Source organism: Benincasa hispida, chromosome 5, assembly GCF_009727055.1.
Source record: "Benincasa hispida cultivar B227 chromosome 5, ASM972705v1, whole genome shotgun sequence".
NCBI lineage: Eukaryota > Viridiplantae > Streptophyta > Magnoliopsida > Cucurbitales > Cucurbitaceae > Benincasa > Benincasa hispida.
This window is the reverse complement of record NC_052353.1, coordinates 50,634,178-50,645,266: the sequence shown is the minus strand read 5'-3', so window position 1 is coordinate 50,645,266 and position 11,089 is coordinate 50,634,178. Positions and strand designations below refer to the sequence as shown.

The window sequence follows — 11,089 nt, the reverse complement described above, 5'->3', positions numbered from 1 at the left end:
ATCAAGTTTCTTAGTGGAAACATCTAACCTCACTTGAAAAAAGAGCGGATTGTTTCTAATTAGAACACCTAGGCCATTAAACTTGAACTTGGATGTGGCATCGACTCTTCTCATCAGTGCTTGCATGAAGATAGGGGATAAAAACTCTTTGATTTTCTCAGATTTGGGTGTTGGCTGGAAATCTGTTTCTCCACAAGAGTTCTTCTTCCTACCAAAACCCACTCCACTCTTTTCACAAATTCACTTCATTTTTTAGTTCCACCACTCAAATTCAAGGTTGAGAATAGTAGAGAATATCTCTTGGTGTTTCATTAAGAACTTGAAGCTGAGAATTCGTGAAAAGCAACTTGGATTGGAGGAATTCTTCAAAGGTATGTTGGTTTTGAGACCCTCTTCTATAAAATATGTTTTGCATGTTTTTATAACTCAAATTAAATGTAATTAGAGGGTTTATTGATTTTATTTGGTTACGTTGCATGATTATTCATCCCATTAGCAATATTATTTCTCATTCAATTTATTTGTCGTAAATAATATTGATTTAAATCCAACTCAATTATATTATTATGTAAATGTCGTGATTGTAAAATGTTAAAATGAACATAATGAATGTCTTAGTAAACAAAAAACAATAAATTTAAATTTAAAATAATATATAAACACACATATTGCAAATTTAAAATTCAAAATTCAAAAAATATTTAAATATACCTATTGAAAATTTGTAATTTAAAAATTAAAATAATATATAAATCTAAATATTGAAAAATTCAAAATTCAAAATCAAATTAAATATTATATATAAAAAAACTAATAAAGAAAAAATAAATGTAAAAGTAAAAAAGAAATGTAAAAGAAATATTGTCAAATCAATATAAAAAAGAACGAAATATATAAAATAAAAAAAATGAAATGAATTGGTCTTCCCAAGAAATTGATCTCAAGGCAAGTCCATTGATAGGACTAACACGCCTCAGTGCCAATCAGCCAAAGAAAGTTAATATTAGTTTTTCAAATTTGAGCTTTTTTTTTTTTTAAATATTTCTCAAATTTTAGAAATAAGAAGTAAAAATAATTGTCAAACAAATCAGTTTCTTAAAAAATAAAAATAGAAAAAAATGATTAGAACGTTATCAAATGGACTCTAAATGATTAATGACGGACTCTACCAAATAAATGACCCCATCTCCGCCTCCGTCCTCGCCATTTGAAGGCGAGGACGGGACAGGGATTCCTTGTCGGAGAATGGGGTCTCCATGGGCCCAGTTTTTCACGGGGATTCCCCTACTAGTTTCTCGCGGGAATCCCTTACCATATTCAATCTAGGACTTTTTTTTTTTTAGTTTTTTAAGTTTGGACTACTTCTTGTGCTTAGAGTTAGAAATTGACTATTTATTATTGGGTTTCAATTCAACACTATACATTATAAATATATATAAATAAATTATTTTATATATTATAAATATATATTTATGAAAATATAAATATATCAAATCAGGCTCGGGGTCGGAGACGGGGCGGGGATACCGTCTCCAGACGGGGCCCCATAAATGCCCCATAATTTTTTTCCAGTTTGATCCTATCCCCTGTCAAACTAGGATTCTCTATCTCGATTGGGGAAGATCCCTGAGAATTTTACCAACTCTAATTTTACTTATCATAATTATACTATTATCTTCTAAATAATATCACATTAAAGATGACAATGTTTATTATCGTCCAAATGTAATGAATATATCAATTATGATCGGAGTCATCCTTCCATACTGCATAAAAATAGTAATGCACCGGATCTAAGCGATCATCCCTACAAAGAGAAGAAAAAAAAATTAAACCCTTTTTCTTTAGAGAGAAAAAATCAAACCCTTGTTTTTTGGTATGAAATTTGACATATTTTTCCTTTTAGATTAAACAGGATTTTATCGAGGAGAACTTCGAAACTTCAGCAGATTGGCGGCTGCGGCTCTTTTCAATTTGCCTTTTCTTCTTCCCCTGTTTGGAGGTTGGAGGTTGGAGCTAGACTAGAGCTATGGTTCCCCAATGACCACGTTGCCCAGCTCGCCGATCTCTCACGCCACAATCCCCCATCTCTATTTGCTCAATCCCGCAACACCATCTCCCAGATCTTTGACTCCTTCAGAAACTTCATCACTGCCTACAATCCGAAATGTTAAAACCCCACAAAACCCCACCTCGTATGTGCTTCCATATCCTCTTTTCTCTTCTGGGTTCTCGCCAATCCTTCAATTTCTCATCGGAGCCGCACCCTTCTTCACCCCTTTCACTTTCATCCACCACGGACCCTTTCCCTGAATTAGTCTCTAAAATCTCTAACATTCTTTCCGGTCCCAACTGGGAACGGAATTTAAAGCTTTGCCATTTGACCGCCAAACTCAAACCCCATCACGTAGTGAAGATCCTCGAAACGCACAAGAACACGGATTCAGTCTTGCGCTTCTTCTACTGGGTTTCGAGGAGGAATTTTTTCAAACACGATATGAGTTGCTTTATTTCGATGCTGAATAGGCTAGTCCGGGATCGTCTTCTTGCACCTGCAGACCATGTAAGAATTCTAATGATTAAATCATGTAGGAATGAGGGAGAGGTTAAGAGGGTAATTCAGTTTTTGAGTGAGATTAATACCAAATATGGTTTTGGGTATACTTTGTATAGTTTTAATACTCTTTTGATTCAGTTGGGCAAGTTTGAGATGGTCGGTTTAGCTCGAGATGTGTACATTGAGATGCTTAACAGCGGGATCAAACCCAGTTTATTGACATTTAATACAATGATTAATATTTTATGCAAGAAAGGAAAGGTGCAAGAGGCAGAGTTGATTATGAGTGAAATTTTTCATTATGATGCCTGTCCAGATGCTTTTACATATACATCTTTGATTCTTGGGCATTGTAGAAATCAAAATTTAGATTTAGCTTTTGAGATGTTTGATCGAATGGTGAAAGACGGGTGTGATCCGAATTCGGTGACTTATACAACCCTTATCAATGGACTATGTAGCGAAGGGAGGTTAGAAGAAGCCATGGATTTGCTTGAAGAAATGGTTGAGAAAGGGATTGAACCAACAGTATACACATACACCATTCCAATAGTTTCATTATGTGACGCCGGTCGTTCTAGTGTGGCAGTAGAGCTTCTAGGAAAAATGAAAAAGAGCAGATGTGCTCCAAATGTTCAAACATTTACAGCACTAATCAGTGGTTTATCACGAGATGGGAAATTTCAGGTTGCAATTGGTCTATATCACAAGATGTTGGCTGATGGATTGGTTCCAACAACTGTCACATATAATGCCCTGATTAATCAATTGTGTGTGGAGGGAAGATTTGAAACTGCTATTACCATCTTCCGATGGATGGTGAGTCATGACAGTTTGCCAAATACACAAACATATAATGAAATAATTAAAGGCTTTTGCTCAATGGCTGACATTCAGAAGGCAATGGTTCTCTTTGACAAAATGCTCAAGGCTGGTCCTTCCCCAAATGTGATAACTTACAATACACTTATTCATGGATATTGCAAACAGGGGTATATGAACAATGCAATGAGATTGTTAGAAATGATGAAGGGCAATGGATTTAAGCCAGATGTTTGGACCTATACTGAACTTATTTCAGGGTTTTCTAAAAGGGGAAAATTGGATCAAGCATCTTCTCTTTTCAATGAAATGTTGGAACATGGTGTTTCTCCAAATCAAGTTACATATACAGCTATGATTGATGGATATTTCACTTTGGAAAAAGTGGATGATGCTTTGGCATTGTTTGGGAAGATGGTGGAAAGTGGAAATCTTCCAAGTAGTGAAACCTACAATGTGATGATAAGTGGTTTCTCTAAAATCAATCGCATTTCTGAAGCAGAGAATTTCTGTTGTAAAATGGTGAAGCAAGGCTTGGTTCCAAATGTCATTACCTACACATCCTTTATTGATGGGCTGTGTAGGAACGGGAGGACAGATCTTGCATTCAAGATTTTTCATGAAATGGAGAAAAGAAATTATTTTCCAAATCTATATACTTATAGTTCCCTAATTTATGGTTTATGTCAAGAAGGTCGGGCTGAGGATGCAGAAAGGTTACTTGATGAAATGGAGAAGAAAGGAGTAACCCCTGATGAGATAACTTTTACTTCTCTTATGGATGGTCTTGTTGCACTTGGCAGAATTGAGCATGCATTTCTCCTTTGCAGGCAAATGATTGATGTTGGCTGCAGACCCAATTATCGAACCTTTGGCGTATTGCTGAAGGGATTGCAAAAGGGAATCCAGTCGCTTACGGAAAAAGTTGACGCCCAACATGAAATCATGCATACTTGTAGTTCTGATGAGAAATGTATCAGCACACATACAATGTACAATCTCCTGGCTAGATTGTCTTCCTATGGATGTGAGCCTAACGTCGATACCTATACCACTTTAGTGAGAGGCTTGTGTGGTGAGGGCAGATGCTACGAGGCAGATCAGCTGGTCGTGAGCATGAAAGAGAGAGGTTTGCAACCTAGTGAAGAACTTTATCATGCTCTATTGGTTGGCCAATGTAAGAACTTGGAAGTGGAATCTGCTCTTAAAATCTTTGACTCTATGGTTACAATAGGTTTTCAGCCTAACTTATCAGCTTACAAGGCTCTGATATGTGCACTTTGTAAAGCAAATTTCAGACAGGAAGCTGAATGTAATTTTCAGATTATGCTTGAGAAGCATTGGAGTAGTGATGAGGTTGTCTGGACAGTGTTACTTGATGGATTACTCAAGGAAGGGGAAACTGATCTAAGTTTGAAGCTTCTTCATGTCATGGAATCTAGAAATTGCGCTCCCAATTTCCAGACATATCTTATGTTGGCCAGAGAACTATCTGCACTAGGTAGCTCAATTGAAATCCCTCAAGTCTCTAAACAGTTGGAAATTGAAAAAGATAAACAATGACTCAAGGTGCACTTATTTGAACAAGAAAAATGTTCTCAAGCTTCCGATATAATAGTGGACCATGGTCTAATGGTTTCCAATATGTCAACAAATTTGCCTGATGGAATTTTCCATCATAAACAGCAGCAATAATTTTTCTTGCTGTTATTTAATAACATGGTAAGCAAAAATATTCATGACAACCAATTACCAATTTGTGTTCATTGTGTGTGTGTGTGTTTTTGTTCTTATGGCTTTGCTTCAAGTTCAATTTTATTCCTCTTTCTGAAACATCTTTTGTTTTATTGTTGCAGAAGCAAATTGTTGATGTTCTTAGAGATGATATTGCTCTACAAGAAGCTTCTAATTCCTCCAGTTGCTGTTTATTTGACAAGATATTAACCATAATTCATACCAAGCTTCTTTTGCTCGTAGACATGTATCAATTTGTTTTTAAGGCCTTTCAAGGGGGGGTCTTAATGGTAAGGGTTTTGGATGTTTGAGGGAAGTTCCCAAAAGATTATGGGTTGACGGCTTAAGGTAAAAAGACAGCTTGATGGGTTCAATCCTCTGGGTAGAAAGAAAGTTCGATGGATGAAATTCTTTTTGATATCTTTTAGAGCTAGTTTTGGACGGTGCACAGGAAGTCTTCCCGTGGAGTAGTGGGGTGGGTCCTGATGCCTTGTGTATTTTTTGAAAAACAAATTCTTTTTAGCATTGAAATTCCGAGAATCTCTATGTGCTCAATTTTAAGGGCATTTTATGATTCCGTTGAAGATGTTGCTTCAGTGTAATGTTCACTTGTGGGTAGTCGTGTTCCTTATAAAGGGAAACTCATTCTCTAGAATGTCCTTTTTTCCAGTTATGTTGTATCTTATCTTTTGATTTTCTACTGGGAATTGATAAATAATGTGTATTGAATATTCGTGCATCTCAATTTTGCAGGGTAAAAGTAACAGTTTCCGCAGCAGAGTTCTCTATGTTCTTGATAACTAACCAGTAATCACTAAAGCAGGAATATCTGCCTATACGTAATATTGATGCTGCTACACCCCACGATTTGTTGATTCACTTTATTCTTTGCATTGCTGAAGGTAGTACCAACAGAATGCTTCCGTGGAGCAGGTCTCTTCCTTCCCTGTCAATAATAAGAGTCATAATTAGCCACAGGATTACTAACTGAAGCATAATGTCAGTTTGTAGTCTAAAGAGTTGAGTATTTTCCGGGTGCCTCAATTTTTGGCACTTCCTGAATAATGTTCAATGAGAAAGAACCATGAATAAATGTATGTTCGGCATACAAATTTTCCAGGTCTATATCTGACCCGAGTATAATTCATTAATCGATATATCATTTTAAACTCTACAATTCTCTCGAATGTGCACTGTCTATAACCATACTTCTGAAACTTTTCTACGCCTCCCAAAAATTGATAACTTTGTTCGATGGAAACAGTTGAGGCTGATAATGTGCAGTTGGCATGGAGAAACTAAATGGTCTGTTTGAACCATTTACAATTGTTTTAACCCCATTACAGATTTAACTGATTTAGACCCAGAAGAAAGAAGAATCCAAGTTGATTGCCATCGTTCAATGGACTCGAGAGGCAATTTTGAGCTTTTGGGCTGAAGGAAGTGATAGTTCCCTTGGCAGGTAGGCTTTCCTGCAAATATTGATTTGGGTTTGACAATAAGGACCTGTTTAGCTAATGGGTAATCTTCCTAGTTCCTGCTTAAAAAAAAATTATAAATCATTAGAAAAGAGAAGAAAGAGAATAATGCTCTGAAACAGGTATTATTGTCCTTCTCTCTCTTTCATGCATTATGTTGGGGGGCCCTGATTAAAGTCATCTTTAATGCAAAATATTCCTCCTAAACCTTGTCTTCTCTGCAGATTCTCGCTTCCCCTGGCCCTCTTTACAACCCTATTCAAAAGCCATGAAAAAATAAATCTTTGTTGTGAAAGGAATTGCAAGCGTCCTAAAACACAGGTAAATGCTGCATCTTCTTCTAACCCAAGGCTGTTCTAAATGACAAAAAAAATGACACAAACCATTACCTAACCTTTTATTCCTCAAGCTTCCTTCCAAACACTACCATCCATTTTTGGTTTGGACTTGTTGCATACATTTGCTTTCCATCAAGTCCTTTTCCCTAAAATATTCACCAACTCAACCCTCTCTAGACCAGCCTTTAAACTCTTGCTGTTTGGATTTTCTTGCAAGGTAGCTGATTCTCCTCTGTATCACATCACTAATTATCAATCAGAAAAGACTCCATTCCCCTATTCTAATGATAAGAGCAAAACATTCTAATCCTAATATCCTATAAGTACACATTCTCCAAAACTGTAGACTTCACACTATAAGCAGTTGCAGCTTAAACTCGACCATTGTCACCGACCCTTGAAAGTGTTCTGCAGATGGGTAGGCACAGTAGTGAACCCACCATGGTTGGTACCTCCATAGCTCTATTACAAGAAAGGTTCAGACAGTTGCAGAAAGACAAGCAAAGGAGAGAGAAGAAGAAGCTTCTTAACCTACTATCCGAATCAAATATGGTTGATACCTCGATAATGCATTTAGAAACCAACGGCTCATCAACCTCAAGAGATTTGGACTCTAATTCCCTCTCCCTTGGCCTGAACTTGCAGAATGCAGGTAAGCAAGCTGATATTCATGAAGCCAGATTGATACCTGGTGACGCCAAGTTCTGGCCCGGAAACTCAGTCAGGACAAGTGCTTTAAGAAGTTTCGATAGTCCAGATGTCGATACCACTCTTCATCTATAGATAATTTCTTCACTTAGTATTTTCTGTTAGTTTATTTGCTTGGTTCTCTCCCTACATAAGAATGAAAAGTGTGTGTTGAGCTGATATCTATTGTGATCAATATGTATTCTATTGATGGTGCTCTGGACATTTTGTAAGTTGTAGTCTTTTTCCTTGGTTAGCTTAGCTCTAGGAATGTGCCTAATGAGAAAGGGAGGGAAGGAAAGTGATGGAAAATAACTCTGAAATCAGATGGTCGCTTTTACCAGTTTGATTGTGGTTAAATCTCTCTCTCTCTCTCTCTCTCTCTGTGTTTCTTTCTTTCTTTTCATGAAGTTCATTCTTCTTTCTCTGTATGAAAGCTTGTTTGTGAGAGAGAGAATAGTACTTCTATGGATTCTATCTAACTTTATTCTCTTGGCATTTTTATTTGAAAACTCAACTATTTATGCATATGATTTCAATTTTGAAGTGTCAGAGTAATGTATTTATCACCTTGAGACTATTTATACAGTACAAGTGAGAAGGATGTTTATGAAAATGGCAATCCAGTTTCTACTCCAGTTGGTGTTGGAAATACTTAGCCCTTAGGGGCCCCATCGTTATTTTATTTTATTCCATTTTTAAAATTTTGGTTTTCCATTTTTCATAAGTGAACTTATTTGTTTAATAGTCTACTTTTTAAGTTTTAAATAATTGCTTTTGTTTTTATTATTAAACTGCAAGTGTTTTTTAAGAAAAGTTGTATCAAATTTGTAAGTAAATAAACTCTCTCATTTAGCACACTTTAGATTTGCCTTCTCCAATTATACAGTCTTGCTGGCTACCACATTGGCAATCTTGTGGACTGATTTTATTAGAGTGTTTCTAGAGATTAAGTAGTAATTCTTTAAGTGATATTTCAAGTCTTTTAAGGTTCGAGAAATGATATTATTCATCTTTACGTTCATTTTTCTTTGTTAGTGATACACATTGATGTTTGATTGTATAACTTAAAAGAAGTATTGTGGTATGTTTATATGGTTAATTTTAACACGATTCCATAGACTTTTTGGTCCATAACATACACGGATGTCAATTGAGTTGAATTTCTTTTGACAATTTTCATACGATTTTTAAATGTTCGATAAATGATCCAAAAGTTTGCAATCAATAGTGCTTTCAATTATCAATTTAAACCATTTCTTAAACTCTAGAGGCCATATAAAATTTCTAGAAATCAATTTTGAAAAACTTTCCCTAATTATATAAGAAAAATGTACTCTCTTCAAATTTATATCAAATTACTCATTAGAAATCTTTAATTGTTGTGTTCTACCACATGTTTTGTCTTAAGTTAAATTACAAGTTCCACAATATAATATACACAAAATTTCAATTTATATCTTTTGATCTTAAAATTTTCAATTTAATCCCTACTGTTTAAGATGTTGGAATTTAGGCTCTTGAGCTCAGTTTTAATTTAGTCGATAAGATTTGAAAATTTTCAATCTGATCCACATGGTTTTATATGAAGAAATTCATATATTGTTACAATCATTACTATAATTGATAATATGTTTTACATTGTCTTCTAGTTGGCTAATTGTTTTAGTTTACTGCAAACCTAAGCTTCAACTCGTTTAGACATTTACCTCAAAACTCAAATGTTAACTCACAAAAAGAGGGGGGAAAATAGTTGACCATGAGAGAATAGAGTCAAAGTAGAAGAAAATGTCAGATTTTAGATGGGTAAAATACAATTTATGGACATACTTGCAAACTTTAACCAACTCATTAGGACAAATTTAGAACTAAACCAAAACCATAAAGTTTTAAAACCACAATTATAATTCAATTCGAATAAAATTTTTGCTAATGTGATATAAAATCAAGGTCATAGATTTGATTTTCCCACTTCAAATCCACGCACATGCACACATACACACACACGTGCTCACACACACACACGCGCACACAATGTGGTACTTGCCACATAAATTTCGACACACACACCATGACATGCAAAAGAGAAAACTTGTACACCAATGTGGTACTTGCCACACAGATTTCAATGTTTAAGTAAAAAAATTAGGGAACTGAGTGTAGGATTCAAGTTAATTTATATTGAGTGTGATGGAGTTTGCATGTAATCAATGGAAGAAATCATGATCATTAAGCGCTCTAATTCATCAATTTTAGCATCAAAATAAGTATGTTCATAAAATGAAAAAATTGTTTCATAAATTACCTTTGGAGACTTCAAAAATTCTTCAAATTGAGCTTGAATCTCCTTAGCAAAACGTTATAGACCACCACTTGATCTTCTCTACTATTCTCTAGGATCTTAGATTGGATCGTGAGATCCAAAATGAATAAAAATTTAGGGAATTTTTCAGAGTAGAAAACTGAGTTTGGTAATTTTTTTGTGAAGAACCTTTCCTCTTCCCTAATTTAGCAAAACTCAACTGCATCTCCTCAAATCTCAACACCAAAGTTGAGTTTTTGTTCCACTTCAGTCATGCAATCACATTGCACTTCAAGTTGACACCTCAAATGCATAAAAGCAAGTGGAATTTTAGTGGGATAAATTCACTAAGTGGATTTTCTTACCATTTAAAATTAAATTCAAAATTCAATTTATGAATTTTGAAAACTTAATTTCAAAATTATATATATATATATATATATATATATGTATTAAGTCATTAATTAATATAATATATAATTTTATTAATTTTAAATAAAATTAATTCTTAACCATTAATTAAACTATTTAATTAATCAAAATTAATTTAATATCCAATATTAAATTAATCAAACACCAATTCCAAATACATAATCTTTATTTACATATTTAATATTTAAATCGAATTTAAATATTATCCAATTCTCCAATTTCGTTTAATACGATAATTAAACATGTAATTATATCATATATAATTACTAATTTCCTTAATTCGAATTTTTACACTTCAAGTTTACTCATCACGCTATTCTAAAGTTTAATCCGTTTGAGAGCTAGTAGGGGACCTAATTGAAAGAACCTTGTTAGGGTTCTTGAACGGAAGATATGGATCATCCCAATTTTTACTGAATAAAAAAATTTACAGAGAACATAACAAAAATATGCATTTAACAAATAATACAACATGATTTTAACAATTTACAATAAAAAATAAAACGGGTTCAGAACCCTTACCTTTGAAGAATTCAATCTTCACGTTAAATTCTCTTAAAAAAAGGGCACCACCACAATGGTTACCACGGTATTCTTAGAGATGAGAACATAGGAGGAGTGTGCTTTGGCTATTGTGGATTTTGAGAGAGAAGGGATTTTCTTAGTAAAGAGGAGGAGGAAGGATTGAGTTTTTCACAAAACGTTATTGTGTTTTTCTCTCAGGAAGAAGAAGACTAAA

At 34.4% G+C, this 11,089-nt stretch overlaps 1 protein-coding gene across 5 annotated transcripts; it reads left to right on the top strand.

Moving 5' to 3' along the window:
• Positions 1–1,806: 1,806 nt before the first annotated feature.
• Positions 1,807–8,098, top strand: LOC120077786 (pentatricopeptide repeat-containing protein At5g65560-like). 5 transcript variants are annotated; one of them, XM_039031811.1, is made up of 5 exons: positions 1,807–5,101; positions 5,236–5,588; positions 5,867–6,575; positions 6,816–6,912; positions 7,344–8,098. In XM_039031811.1, the coding sequence occupies exon 1, from the start codon at positions 2,168–2,170 to the stop codon at positions 4,940–4,942; it is 2,775 nt and encodes a 924-aa protein (XP_038887739.1). In that variant the 5' UTR covers positions 1,807–2,167; the 3' UTR covers positions 4,943–5,101; positions 5,236–5,588; positions 5,867–6,575; positions 6,816–6,912; positions 7,344–8,098. The 5 variants fall into 5 exon arrangements, with proteins under 5 accessions (XP_038887739.1, XP_038887736.1, XP_038887738.1 ...); XM_039031808.1 differs by having other exon boundaries at positions 5,236–5,782; XM_039031810.1 differs by having other exon boundaries at positions 5,236–6,046; positions 6,460–6,575.
• Positions 8,099–11,089: the final 2,991 nt, after the last annotated feature.